Source organism: Prionailurus bengalensis, chromosome B1, assembly GCF_016509475.1.
Source record: "Prionailurus bengalensis isolate Pbe53 chromosome B1, Fcat_Pben_1.1_paternal_pri, whole genome shotgun sequence".
NCBI lineage: Eukaryota > Metazoa > Chordata > Mammalia > Carnivora > Felidae > Prionailurus > Prionailurus bengalensis.
The window spans coordinates 83,351,961-83,367,395 of NC_057344.1; the positions used below are offsets into that span (position 1 = coordinate 83,351,961).

Genomic DNA, 15,435 nt, shown 5'->3' on the forward strand with positions numbered 1-15,435 from the left:
TAACTTCATTAATCATTTTCACTAATCATTTTTCAGTGTCAGAGCCATTTAGTAAAAAAATAATTGACAAATTGATCAGTGCAAAATTCAATAAACTAAATAACTCTTAAATGTCTTTTTTCATTTCCAACAGGTGCTAAAATTCTTAGGAGAGACAGGTTTAGGCAAAGGAGTGTATGGTTTGTGCCATAAAGTGAAGACTCAAGGATGGTTTGCAGTAACCATTTTCACTCCTTTCATATTTACAATCTATTAAGGCTTTGCTATTGTAAGTCTTATTTTACAAGAAAGTAAAGCAAAAAGTGGTTTAAATTGGGCTCCAAAACATAAAAAGCAATTTGGTAACTTAAAATACCCAAAATAACTATACAAAGAGAAAAACAAATCTAGAATCATCACTGATTGCTAAATGAAGAGGAAACAAAATTAAGTACATTTACTTTTAACATAGTACACTTTAAAATCTGAACTTTATATTCTCAAAAGTATCATTATTTCCTTCCAAAAAATTTCAACTAACCGACATTTTAACTTATTTCAATAAATACCACACCAGCTAACTAAAATACTGTGATTGGCTCAATCCATCTTTAAAAAATACCGTGACTATTAATTACCATTATGCATATCAATCTAAACAAAATCTGGCTCCTCAAATTTCCAACCACTTCTCAAACTCAAAACTTCTTTAAACAAGGATTTTGCTTCTAGAATGAGAACATGCCCTTTGATTTTATACAACCAATCTCAAAATAAAAGAAACTATATTCATATGGCATCATACAGTCTACAACTCCTTTCCCCAGTAGGATTCTTGACCACCAAGATAATATGACATCTATAAATTACGAATATTTGTGAAGACCCAAGTTTACTATTGGACTCCTTCTCTTTTATCCTCTTCTAGTTACCCCCCTCCCCTAAACCTAAATTCAAATTGTTTTAATATCAAAAATGTAAAGGAACATCAAAAGCTTACTCTTTGTTCTTTATCTCCTATCAAGCAAACAGATCTAAGTGTTGGTACCCATCTTTTGAATTCACTCATCCAGTTGTGTAATGTAGACTTAGGAACCAAAACCATATGAGGACCGGGAATGTTTCTATAGTGTTTCATGTACCCAAGAAGAGAAATTGTTTGAAGAGTCTTTCCCAAGCCCTGAAAGAGTAACCACAAAGCAATGAAAAACAAAAACAAAGTAGACATCCATATTTGTATTTCCTGACATACAAAAATATTCAAAAGCAAAGCTGTGTTTGTAATAACTAACAAATTGCAAGCACATGATATGTGTCAAGCTCAGCAGTGTTGTTTTTAATCTTCAGAGGTCTATAAGGAGGTACTACTACCATGCCCATAAGGCCCAGAAGTTTAAGTGACTTTCCCAAAGTCGCATAGCGGGGCTAGAAGACCCATTTCTTTTGACTCCATGCAATTAAGTGTTTTAGCACTATCGCTGTATGGAAATTTTGAAACATTTCACTACATAACTAATAAGCAGTAAACGAGGTAAATGTTTTGAGACAGAATTATACAAGCTGCCACACTGAGAAAATATTCATTGATGAGAAATCAATGAGCCTCACTTGTGTTTTACAGAAGTGGAGGGAAACAGCCAAAACATTTTATTACAAAAGTCTGTCAAAAACATGTTTCTCAAAATGTATTACTTTCAAATTTATTACACTTTTATAAATAATAATTCCTCACAACTGAAGTATAGATTCTGCTTCTGCAACTAAAGCAAGTCTGACAGAGTTTAGTTTGCTAACAGTTCTAGATTGTAATCAACAAAAATTATGTTCTACTGTCTTAACTTGTATAAATTTCATGGTACAAAGGATTTTCAATTACAAAAATATGGCCTTCTAAAAAACTATGAAACACATACCATTTCATCTGCAAGGATACCATTGATGCCATTCTCATACAAAGAAATGAGCCAATTCAATCCTCGGACCTGATAATCTCTCAGTTTACCCCATTTTACATCTGAGAATAAGAGAGAAAACACAATGCACATTTTAAAGACACAAGAAATAAAGAAAGGCTGTCCCTTTCATCTGATACTTGGGTTTAACTTGGACTTGCACAGGTTTACTCTGTGACTTTCCTGTCTTCAATTTGCAAGTCATTAGAAGCAACCACTGTGATCTGGAGCCGAGAAGGAGCGGACGGATAAGGAGAATAACCAAGTGCAAAAAACATGACTGTAAAGCATCGGATTACCTACCCCAATCACTCAGTTCTTACGTTACCAATATATATTGGTACTAGAGACTCTCTTTGCTCTTTATATCCTTTTTTTAATGTTATCACAAATGTTTTTAAACCAAGTGTTTTCACCTTCCATGATAACCCATAGACATTCTCTGGGGATTTAGTTTTCCTCCTAACAAAGGGGAAATAAGACAAGATATACAGAAATTGTTTTTCCTTTACCTTTTATAAGTTACTTTTTTAACAGGCTCAAAAGAGACAATATCTCTTCTGGGGTTTACTACACATTTCCCACCCCAGAAAAATTACTAAGTATATACATCATAATCACCAGATTTTTTTTTTAAATATGCACATCTATATACCCTATCGTCTTTCAAAAACCACTGCTTTCTGGGGAAACTAGCTACAATGTAGAAATGTGAGAAAGAAACAACCCAAATAATTCAAATTTCCTTCTCCCTTTGCTCCAAACACCTGGCTCTATTTTCTAACTTCATGAAAAGAAATGGAAACTGGGTATTCCACAGCCCAAAAAAACCCCTGAAAATACATACTTTAAACAGATCGCTGAATTTCTAACCAGATCCTGTCTTGTCTGAAGTTCAACTTGCTAAGAGTTAAAATTACAGTTAATTTAAATAACAAGTCCAAACTGTAGGTCCTATAGTGACCTTTATAAAGTTTTGCTGTTGGTTAACAACCATTATGACCACACAAACAAGTTATCCAGTATTAACAGAAAGGAGATCAGGAAAAAAAAACAAAAAAAAAACAAAAAACTATCAGGCTTCAGTAAAGACAAACATGCCACCAGACAAAATTATATATATGTAAAACTTAAATCTGGTTAACCAGGTTTTCTTTAGGAAAACCATTAAAAAACAAATGTTTCAGAAAAAAATTTTAAACTAACTTAACACAAAATCCTGAGATCAGTTAACCAAAGTGTTCATGAAGTGCTTTTCTTTACACATTAAGTTTTCTTATCTGGGGCAAAAACAAGGCAAAATCCATTTCTAGTTTTACACATACATTCAGGCAACAACAAACACAATGGCATTTTATGCCCCTTTGAAATACAGCATTGCTATTAATATGCTACCACTCCCATCCAAAAAAAATCTGAAATTTCACGTTCAATAAATTTCAAAAGATTACTAAAAATTCCCTTTATAAATTACAATCAAAACAAATCCAAAACATTAACCAAAGAATGTTTCAAAGGGGATTCTGGAAAAAATCAAGTAGTTATAAATATGTATAACATACATGATGGAGAGTCTTCAAATCTAGTGCAAACATTGGTTGCTTTAGAGCTTTCGGTTAAGAGTTCTTCATCCTCCTCTTGCTCAGTTCTACGATGTCGGTAGCTGTCAAGTTCATGATAAAATCAACTGATTAGCACTTTAGTTTTAACTACCAGCTACTATTTCAACATAATAGTCAAGTGGCTGACCAAGATTCCACAATAATTTTTAAGAGGCATTTACATTAAGACCAGAAAAGTGGAACAATAGATATTAGTAAATTTAAACCTGAAATATTTTACATGGCTTTCTAAAATACATACAATGCAATTATTACAACAGTGTAACACCTGAAGTAATGTGATAATCTCATTTCAAGGAACTACGCAGTCAGAAAAATTTCATAATTTGTAATTTGAAGTTATATTTTAAAGTATTTCCACCAGGAAAAAGAAAAAAAAAAAAAAAAAAAAGCTCCAGAAATCACATTTTAAAAACTACAACTTTCAAAAGGATAAGATTGTGCCATCTGAGACAATATGGTTGGACCTAGAGGGTATTATGTTAAGTGAAATAAGACTGAGAAAGACAAATACCATATGACTTCACTCATAAATGAAACCTAAAAAAATAAATAAGAAATAAACAAACAAAAAGCAAAATCAGAACTGTAAATACAGAGAACTGAGTTGCCAGAGGAAAAAAGGGTGGGGCACTGGACAAAATGGGTGAATGGGGGAGACATATAGGCCTCCAGTTATGCTGTGAGTAGGTCACAGAAAGAAAAAGCAGAACATAGGAACACAATCAATAATACTGTACAGTGATGCAATGGAACCGATGGTAACTATACTTATGGGGAACACAGCATAATGTATAAATCTGTCCAATCATTAAGCTGTACACCCAAAACTAATGTCAACTGTATGTCAGCTATACTCAAAAATAAAAATTAAAAATATAACTGTGACTTTCACTGTGATAATAATATAGCATAATGTATAGAGTTGTGGAATCACTGTTGCACACCTGAAAGTAATGTAACATTGTATGTCAACTATGCCATTAAAAATAAATATACTTAAATCTACAACTTTCAGCAAAAGCTGCAGAATATGCAGAACAGAAATTTAGTGCTTAAACAATGACTCTTCATCCAAGATTTCATCAGAACTACTCAAAGCCTATTACAAATGCCCAGATTCTACATCCCAAGAGAATCGGATACAGCCCCTTAAAAACTAATTTTCTGCAGTTTTAATATTGCCAAATTTCTTAATCTCTAAAGGGCTCAGGTTAGAAGTACTTCAATTCTCCAATTCTGAAGCTTCCAATTTTGAACCTTCATACTTCCAACAAATATTTTCATTTAAGTTAGAAAACAGTAGATTATGCCACTCTTGTAACTTCTAAATCTAAGTGCTAGTTTGATCTGTACCAAAACTACATGCTTGAAAGAAGAGGATAATTAGCCTTCTCAGAAGAATTCTTCAGAAACTCAGACCAAGGCAGTAAATATATGCAAGAATATTCTTGTTTCATGTGCTTCAAAGTAGAATGTCTTAGTTATTTTTCATACTTCTCCTCCTTTTAGCCCTATAAATCTTAATACAAAGATCTACCCTCAATTCCAATTTATTCTCCATAAACTAGGAAAGAACTTTTTTTTTTTTTTTTAAATTTTTTTTTTTTCTCAACGTTTATTTATTTTTGGGACAGAGAGAGACAGAGCATGAACAGGGGAAGGGCAGAGAGAGAGGGAGACACAGAATCGGAAACAGGCTCCAGGCTCTGAGCCATCAGCCCAGAGCCCGACGCGGGGCTCGAACTCACGGACCGCGAGATCGTGACCTGGCTGAAGTCGGACGCTTAACCAACTGCGCCACCCAGGCGCCCCAAGAACTTTTTTTTTTAAACGTTTATTTTGAGAGAGAGAAAGGGGAGGGGCAGAGAGAGGGAGAGAGAGACTCCCAAGCAGGCTATGCTGTCAACACAGGGCACTGCATGGATCTCAGGAACTGGTTCCTAAGATCACGACCTGAGCCCAAATCAAGAGTCAGATGCTTAACTGACTGAGCCATCCAGGCACTTCCAACTAGGAAAGAACTTTAACTTTCTTATTTTTTTTTTTTCTTTAAATAAAATCTCCTCACAGGCTATTATCAAGATGATTGATTATTATGGTCATAAAACTGAAGATAAAGGCTGGAATGTGCTTATTACTTCAAATTGAGGGTTAACTGAACATAACTGTGGATGATGGATTAAAATAAATAAATACACACACACACACACACACACACATCCTTATACTTAAGGACAGTACCATCACCCTAATTAGTTCACATAAGCTAAATTTCCATTTAAGATGGTCTAAAGGTTAAAGAAGAAATGTGCTAAACCAAGACTCCTTGTCCCCAATAACACTAGTAAGACCAAGCTAAACAATATATTATATATTTACTATAGAATACCTTTATGTTATATAATCTTAATACAAGTGTTTCTTTCCATCACATATTAACCACACTATAAAATACCCATTATAGTAGTTCACATTTCCAGAGCACGACATCTGATGCTATTTAAATAGCTGAAACTTCTCAAGTCAGAACAATTTAAATACACCTGAAGTACAAGGGTCTCTTATAAAGTTTCAGAAGTATTAAAACAAAAGCACTCTGATTACACACAATGGGTAAGAAGATAGATTAGATGACTGGAATATCCAAGTAAGATTAAGGTATTATGCTTATGCTTTTTGACCATAATCCCTTCAAGATATAGCTCACACTTCCGTGTTTCTGTAAATTGTGTGGTAAACTTAATGTTATTGATGAGTTTGTAATTTCCTCTTTTAAGTGTATTTATTTACTGATTATTTTTCATTTTTCACCTTGGGAATTACATGGTCATTCCAGAGAACTGAAATTGCCCTAAATCTATTAATATTAAATCTATTAGTTATTACTAATTAAACATCCTGATTATCCAACCAGCACAAAAATTCCAAGGCAGTATTTATAAACCAAACATGTTAAGAGGTATTTTACACATTTTAAACAACCACCTAAGAGCAGGATACAATCTGGCACTTCCATTTACAGGACAACTAAGGATAATAAAAAATTTTAAACAAACTGCTGTGTTATAAATCATCACTATATCCCATACACAAGCACAGACTTCAGACAAAAGCAATCCACTTGATGCATGTTTGAGGATTATGACTAGGGCCCATCCCAAATCAGACCGAAAGTCAAGCTTGGACTATTCTAATTACTTCTAAGGGATGTTAAACAGGTTGCTTACACTCTGCATTTGTTTTCTCTCCAAGGAATGGATAACATCTGAATTCCATAAACAGTATAATGCTGTAACAGCTAAGGCATTATGCATTATTCTTAATTATTTATACACATATGGCTACATCTTATCAAGCCAACAACTGGGGCCAAATAAGTAACAGCCCTAAAACAGTTTTCTTAATGAAGTAAATTCTTAATGAAGTGATTTTAATGTTTCTAATAAAGATTATCAAAAATAAGTTTGTTTCAACTATGAAATACAAACTCTTACTCACTCGCCAACTGATAGCAAGTTTTGTTTCTCATCCTTTTTTATTCGTGGGCGCCCTGGTTTCATCTTCAAAGGTGAGGTTGGAGTCTTCTGAGCAGCAGGCTGAATGAAATGTGCAAACAGTTCTGTCTGCTTTAATAAATACTCAAATCTATTTGCTCGGTCGGTTTGCTGCAAAAAGTTTTTAAGACACATTTTATCAGAATATTAATACAACTTCAGAAATCAAAGCTTCAACATTCCCCTATACAATAAACTCAGCAAAAAGGAACTACTGAGACATACAACAACATAGATGAGTTTCAAAAGCATTATACCTTATATACACACACACACACACACACACACACACACACACACACATAAAAAAGCATTATACTAAGTGAAAGAAGACAAACACAGACTGTGTACTATGATTTTACTTACACGAAATTATAGCTAGAGATAGAAAGCTCATCTGGAGTGTTCAAGGGGATAAGGACAAGAGCTCATTTTGGGCGGGATAATAAAAATGTCCTACATCATGACTATAAGGTGGCTAACTAATTGCATAAATTTGCCAAACCTCATTAACTTAAAATTAAAACTGTTGTGTGTCAATTATACAGCAATTTGGTTGACCAAAAAACATTAAAAAATTAAAACAGTTTTCAAAGAAGTGAATTTATTCAGAAATGGAAAAAAATGTGTTGGTCATTCATCGGTTAAGCTGTGCCAAATTTTAAAAAGGCATCAGGTTGAAATACATCTATTAAGGTGCTCCTGACCAGGGGCGCTTGGGTGGCTCAGTCGGTTGAGCACCTGACTTCGACTCAGGTCATAATCTCACGGTTCGTGAGTTCAAGCCCCGCGTCGGGCTCTGTGCTGACAGCTCAGAGTCTGGAGCCTGCTTCTGATTCTGTGTCTCCTTCTCTCTCTGCCCCTCCTCCATCCATGCTCTGTCTCTCTCTCAAAAATAAAACATTAAAAAAGAAACAAAGAAAGAAAGAAAATGTTTAAGGTGCTCCTGACTGGCTCAGTCAGTAGAGCACGAGACTCTTAATCTCAGGGTCATGAGTTCGAGCCCTATGCTGGGTGGGCACAGAGCTTACTTTAAAACAAAAACTATTAAGTTCATGAAATACTCACTAACCCAATGCAGTTATTAATACTATTTCTTCCTTTCATTTCTAACACCTGCCATTTGAAATCTTCTCTATTACCACACTAAGAGAATGGAAGAATTTCAACCAAAAAAACTTAAGATCACTGAAATCAGCATACTTCTCTCCATGATAATTTCCTATAGAAGACAAGCTTCAGTTTTTTGTTTTTGAAAATTACAAACTATTTTATAATTTTAAGCTTACTTATTTTGAGAGAGAGAGAGCATGCACAAGAGAACATGCAAGGGGGGAGGGGGCAGAGAGAGATAGAGGAGACCGAGAATCCCCACCAGACTCTGCACTGTCAGCCTAGAGCCCGATGTGGGGTTCGATCTCACAAACCATGAGATCATGACCTGAGCTGAAATCAAGAGTCAGATGTTTAACTGACGGAGCCACCCAGGTACCCTAAGAAGATTAAAAATTATTTTAAAGTACTGATAATATACTTATGCGTATTTTACAGTATTTCATTTCTTTATATGTATATAATAAAAAAGGCAAGCAACTAGCAGATATTGGGCCTGAAAAAAATCTATTCACTTATTGTAATTATATTTGGAATCAAGATAAATTAAGCTATGGAAATTAATTCAGATAGGTCAGAGCTAGACATTTTAAGGGAAGTGCTATTCTGAAGTATTTAAAAATCACTAAGTATTCTTCACTTCTTCCAAAGTTTTCAATCAACATTATCTTCTTAAATAGCTTTTCAATTCAGCAACTACTTTTGTGTATCTACCAGAAAAGGCACATTTGTTCATCAAATTCCAGTATCAAAAATAAACATAAGGCATTATTTAAGATGGTCAGAAGGTAAATGCTTGGAAAATAAAGCAGGATAAAAGGAACTGGGAATGGCACTAAAATTTTAACGGGGATGACCAGAAAAGTCCTAAGACATGATGTTTCAACAGAGAAGAGGGTCCCCTCCACCCCCATTCTTAGATCTTATCACATATCTCTAATGCTCAAAAACCTTTAATGGCTCTAGATGTCTTAAGATTTTCAAAGTGCTTCACAACCCATCAGAGCAAAAATATCCAAAACTTGATCTGCATGATCAAGTTTTGAAACTACAGCCTTAAGGAATTAAGTACAGAGTTCACCATAGTTCTACACATGATCAATGACTTCAAAATTCTCACTACTCATTCATTCAAGTAGTAGTAGGATTATAAACTAGTTGCAAAGAACCAAGGAGGAGTTCAGAACAACATTTACAGAATAACTATGGCAAACATTGAGGGAAAAACAGGCAAAGACCTTGGTTGTGAATGAAAATATTAACATAAAATGATGTGAGATCTTAAAGGGAAAAAACAGATCCTTAAAAAGTAAAAATAGAGTAAGATTAGGAACCTGAAGGACATGAATCATAAAATCAAATGGAAGATTAAAATCAATAGCTTTAAACCAGTTCCTCTCTCTGAAACAAAAGGAAATGACACAGGGTAGCAGAGGCCATACATGTTTGGAAATAGGAAATAAACTGAAGAAAAGCCTGTTAATTCTTTGTGGAGGAAGACTGAAAATAAGGCTGTGGCAGAAATGGAATAGAAAGTTTAACCAGAATAGTAAGTAAAGTTTTAAAATGGCTAAATGGGATTGTTGAGCAATAAATACCGAAAGCCTGAGAGTAAAAACCATAAATTTATTTTGGTACCAATCAGCACTATTATTCAGTTTTCTCAAGTAGTATTCAGTATCCTTGGTTCAAGAATAAAGCGTGGATACTGAGACTTACTTACCTATAGTTAGGAGCTAGCAGATGACAGGGGAGCTTGATTAAAAAAAGAAAATGTTAGTCAAGACCATGATGTTGAAAAAGGAAATGATTAGGAGACTGAAAAATTTGGAAAAATGTATGAAGAGATCTGGAAGAGGCCCGATCATAAGAAAGGAAGCAAATACAGAAGCCAACGAAATAACCCATGCAACAGAAGAAAAATGAATTAGGGCAATAAGGGAAAAAGAGAAGTATTTATGATGTTTAACTTGCAAGATTATTAAAATTATGAAGTACTGCTATAGACAGCTTGGGTATATATTAAGAGGAACTGTCATTGATTGAGATAACACTAAGTATATGTGTGAGGCACAGAATAAATTCAATTTTGGATATTCCTAAGTAAGAGGTACCAAAGGGACTTAAATGTCCAACAAAAAATGAAAATACAGTGGTTGGAAGCATCTGGGCTAGAGGTAAATATTGAGAAGAATTCAGTTTAAAGAAAACTAATGATGAGGTCGCCTGACTGGCTCAGTTAATACAGCATTTGACACCTGATCTTGGGGTTGTGAGTTCAAGCCCCACATTGGACGCAGAGATTACCTAGAAATAAAACCTTAGAAAAGAAAAGAAAAGAAAAGAAAAGAAAAGAAAAGAAAAGAAAAGAAAAGAAAAGAAAAGAAAAGAAAAGAAAAAACCAATGACAAGGATTGAACTATTCAAGAAGAAATGTTAGAGTACAATGGTAAATAGATGCAGAATACACACATCTTGAATAACTACTTCTCTGGTCTTTTACTCTCCCCACTCTCTGATACTAAATCATAAAATAAAGGGAGATAAAATAACCCAAATATTTATATGATATTATTTTGTGCGTTTATGTAGTACTTCTATATTTGTATAGAAGTACTATGCAAACAACAAAAGTTACAGTATCCTATGTTACACACACTTCAACTGAATATCTGTACCTCAACTATAAAAATTAAATGCAGAAATTTGGTCCATTCAGTCACTTAATTTAAGTAATTATAGACTCTATTCATATACCTAGAGCATACCATTTTTTCTTCGTAAGTGGGATCTGGTTCTTGGATTTCTTTTTGCTTTCCAGGAGATGCATCATCAAATACTTCCTGGTAGGAAAGAAAAATCATGGATTGTTCTTCAAAAATAGTCAACACATCATTATTAAACTAATTTCTGCTGAAAACACATTCTAAGTAATACATTTCTACTGCAAACTTGCTAGATACTCAAATGGCTGTTATCTAACCTGATAGGATATCTTGATGAAATTAAACGCCATGATGAAAACAACCTATTTAACCCAAATATGTAAACTACATGGCTACTGGCCAAGATTTAAACAACACAAGACTATGATCTACATCATCCTAGAATAAAAGAATAACTTTCAACAAATCTGTCTCTTTTTTTACTCAATAATTATGAAACCAAATTAAATAGTATATACTATGAAGAAATCATGTTCCTTTTTAATTATAAAACTGCAGTATCTACCTTGCTTGTATATAACTATAAACCTGAAATAAGCATCATTAGTCATGCTGATTTCCATCTTCTGGAAAAACATAAAAAAATTTCATGCATCCTAAATCAAATACTCTTTAACAATCTGATTCCTAAATTGGTAGTAAATATCCTATCTTGTGAATTTATTCACCCTGACATTCAAAATGCCACAAACAAAATACAGCAACAACTATACTGCAAAGTTCCACTCACCTATCAAAACAGCAACTAAGAATAGTTGGTAAAAGAATAATTTTCATTAACAATGTACAAATCTGGGCTTGGTACTATGTATTATAATAAAGCTACCTGTGATTAAAAAGTTGGGAGGGCTGGAGGTGGTAGAGTAGTAAAGAGGTCAAATGACCTAAATTCTAGTCTAACTTCATTGATAAGAGCTTTAGGTACCTGTGTAACCGTAACTTAAGCTCATCACAAATCTCTGGTTTCCACAAGTAAAAAGGATAAAGCCACCTGTAAGGCTACTTCACAAAATAGTATTGGATGAGGCCAAATACACCCTAAAAAAATAAAATGTGGTTTCCAATAGTAGTCATTATTTCTTCCATAGTTAAAAAAAAAAGGGGGGGGGGATTTGGACTCCAAGACTCTTGAGGTCACATGACACACATACACAGTGTGTCTATCTGCCTAGTCTGTCGGCATTTAGTGTACCTATCTATCAATCAGTCTAGTCAATAGCGAAAAAAGGCAAAGATAGGCTCAATCTACAACTCCAAAAAGATCATAATAAACAAAAACTGGAATTACTCCCTTGACTTATCAGTATCCAAGCAAAAATGAAAACTTAATTGAATACATGTGAAAGCTAGCTAACATTTCTGGGAAGATCAGCCTTGTCAAAAAAAGTTCGTGAATGCAAGATTTCATTTGTTTTCTAATTTTGAAAAACACCCACCTTAAATTCTACTTTCAAACAAGAAAAAGGCATTTAAGACTGCCAAATATATTACATATTTTTGCTCAAATCTGTTTTTTACCAGGGAACCTCAATGACTTCCAAATTCAGTTCAGAAAAGACTGAAAGTACATTTACTTAAAAAAATTTTTTTAATCACACTATAACATGCAGAGAAAAAAAATCCAGGCTAAAATTAGTCAGTGAAGAAACTTATGAAAGATGAAATTACTAATGTTCCTGTACTGAGAAGGTTAAAATAACTGTCATTCTTCAAGAAATGAAATTGTCAAACATCCTTCTTGCAAGAATATGAGAGTAAAATATGTGGGAAATGGATCAGTTTCAGAGCCAGACCTGGGTTCTACCACAGGTTCTACTTATCAGAAGACTAATTTCCTCAAAGAGCAAATAAAAATACCCTGGACTTCATTTGGTACTGGCTATCAAACACGAATGTCCATACTTAAATTCCACTTTAGTTTAAAAACAGCAAATAAAAGCCAAATTAGGCTTTATTACTCTTTCTGATATTTAAATAACATCTCTAGTGAGACACTGGTTGTTATTCCAAAATTTGAATGGAGACTCTTTTGAGAAGCTTACAGAAACTATGGACAGCACTGTCCAGAGAATTGTCCATTTACACACAACTGCTTTCAGTGTGACGGATCTTCAAACCCCCACACCATGGAGCTGGAATCCAAGTTAAACAGCCCTAGTAATCCGAAGAACCACTTTAAACCTTAAGTAAGAAAAGTAAGGCAACACTAGTGAGGAATTTGAAACAGATCTAAAATCACTTGAAAGTACAGGATATCAATGTTCTATTGCACAAAAACCTACCCTCACCACTAAAAGTTCGCTCATAAACCATTAACATGTTACTTCACTCTAGATTAGACCTTGGGTGCCCAAATAGAACTCTGCTGTGCCAAAAACGCTTCAATGGTAAACTGCACTTCCATTTACTGATTTGTTAATACTGCATAAAAGATCATTTTTTTTAGAGCAGTATTACCTTCACCCCTTGTATCTTAAGGATGGAAAAATCCCAGAAATCTTTGGGCTACGACTTTAAAATATCTCAAAACCGATCGAAGGCCAGGAATAAAATTTGGAAGGAGCAAGCAATCACTTTGTTCCCAGACATCGCACAGTCTTGGAGCATACCCAAGAGACCCGCCTGGCAACTCCCCAAACTTTCCACCCCCGCAGCACTGTCACCATACCCTGGCCGACCCCAGTCCTTAAAGCAGGCTCGGCAGCGAGCGGTACCAATTTTCAAAAAATAAAAAAATAAGTGAATAAAAAAGGCCAAGGCCTCAAAAGAGGAATTGCGCTGGACTGAAAGCTAACCGCCCCAGATTCATCAATTCATCCATCCTCCCATCCATCCCCCGACTCAAAATTAAATGGGCGTCCACGACGGCTGCTGCTACCTCGGTCGCTTCCCTCCCAAAGGAACAGTGCTTGGGAGGAGCCTCCGTTCCCTTCACAGGAGCAGCTGCGCCCCGCTTATCCCCACTGCGCACTCGGCCATCCAGCTCTAGCCATTGTTTCTGCCCAGAACAGATACCGCCCCCACAAGGACCGGGATTAAGAAAAGGAGGCCTGAATCCTCGGATGCGCAGCTTTTAAATGCCTTCCCCACCCGGTGCATCCTTCCCTGACTACTAAGGGGCATCTCCCTCGCCCATTCCGCAAGTTTAGTGGAAACTAAAACCAAGAATCAGATGGGCCAGGGAATTATGGGAGTCCACCGGGAAAAAACAAACAAAAAAAAAAACCAAAAAAACAAAAACGGGTAGATCCCTCTCTGCCTCAGTAATCACTAACATCTGTTTAATAAAAGGGGTCGAAGATTTGGCAAGGTTCGCTAAAGAAATAAGTAATGTAAATGTGAAATGCCAGAAATCCATAGGAGTCGGCGTGGGTAGGTTAAGCACAAGGGCGCAAGGGTGAAAGAATCATTCCGGTTCCAAAGGGTCTGAGGCCGAGTTTGAGTGCCGAAGGGGTGGAGTACTGCTCTGCGTCTGAGCACTAAAATCTGGGCGAGGGAACCAGCTCCTCGCCCCCCTGCACGCTCTCCCCGCGCCACAAGCCACCCTCACCTCCATCTCGGAGTCCGCGGGGCCGGAGCTGGCCGCAGAGGGAGCCGCCTGGGCCGCGACACCCTCGGGGCCGCCTTTGTTGCTGCTGTTGCTCACGCTGCCGGCGGCCGAGGCTGCTGGCTTGGAAGGCGCGCTCTCGGGAGGCGGGGGTGGCGGAGGCTCGGCCGCGGACGACATGATGTTCCGTCTGCGTCACCCGCTGCTGCCAGAGGCCCGGCAGAGATGAGGAGGCCTAGGCCTGGGTGGCTACGTCGCAACGAGCTGACGGAAGTGCGAGAGGACCACCCGAATGCGCCCCTGCGCCGCGGCTCAGCTAAGAGCCTAAGCCCTGCCCAGCAGCCTCCCGGTCTCGTCTTCCTCCTCTTCCGCGGGGCTCGGGATTCGACCGGCGCTTACCTCACGGCGGGAATCACGTCGACGAGAGTGGGCGGGGCCACCTGGGTCACCGAGGTCAGGGAAGGCGGGTTAATTTACGGGAGGGCGGAGGGTTGGGTAAGGGGAAAGGAAAGCGAAAGAGACCGACGCGAGGAACTAGTTTCGCCGCCTCCTTTTCTTCCTCTGGTAGAAATCATCTATCTCGCCAGCATCCAGGACAACTACCTACGCCACCGACTTTCAACCCTCGCGAGATTAATAGTTGGCTAATTGACTCGGTTCTGAGTGCGCTTGCGCGGTCTCCTCTCCTCACCCTTGGCCACGCCCTCTCTGGGCCCCCAGCGGGCTCTAGGACGAGGAGTGGGCGGGGCCCCGAGGGAGAGCTTGAGGACGTAGCTTTGTGCGTCGGCTCCCCGGCGTGACGCGAACGCAGTTCCTAACGGCTGTCCTCATCTGCCCTGTCTTCTGGGCCTGGCCGGGGTCGGTGTCACCCCCTGAAAACTTGCCCAGGTTTTGCGGCGTCTGTTGAAACGTGGAGGCCTCTGCTGACTTTAACATTTG

At 37.1% G+C, this 15,435-nt stretch overlaps 1 protein-coding gene across 1 annotated transcript in view; it reads right to left on the bottom strand.

Moving 5' to 3' along the window:
• The window catches only part of SMARCA5 (SWI/SNF related, matrix associated, actin dependent regulator of chromatin, subfamily a, member 5), a 38,161-nt gene extending 23,010 nt beyond the window's left edge, over nt 1-15,151 (bottom strand). The window contains exons 1-6 of the mRNA XM_043568151.1: nt 14,500-15,151; nt 10,992-11,066; nt 7,055-7,221; nt 3,494-3,594; nt 1,893-1,993; nt 980-1,159 (exon numbers count right to left, since the gene is read on the bottom strand). Coding sequence (XP_043424086.1) covers nt 980-1,159; nt 1,893-1,993; nt 3,494-3,594; nt 7,055-7,221; nt 10,992-11,066; nt 14,500-14,676 — 801 coding nt within the window. The 5' untranslated portion in view covers nt 14,677-15,151. The remainder of the gene's footprint in view (nt 1-979; nt 1,160-1,892; nt 1,994-3,493; nt 3,595-7,054; nt 7,222-10,991; nt 11,067-14,499) is intronic.
• Between the last annotated feature and the right edge of the window lie 284 nt (nt 15,152-15,435).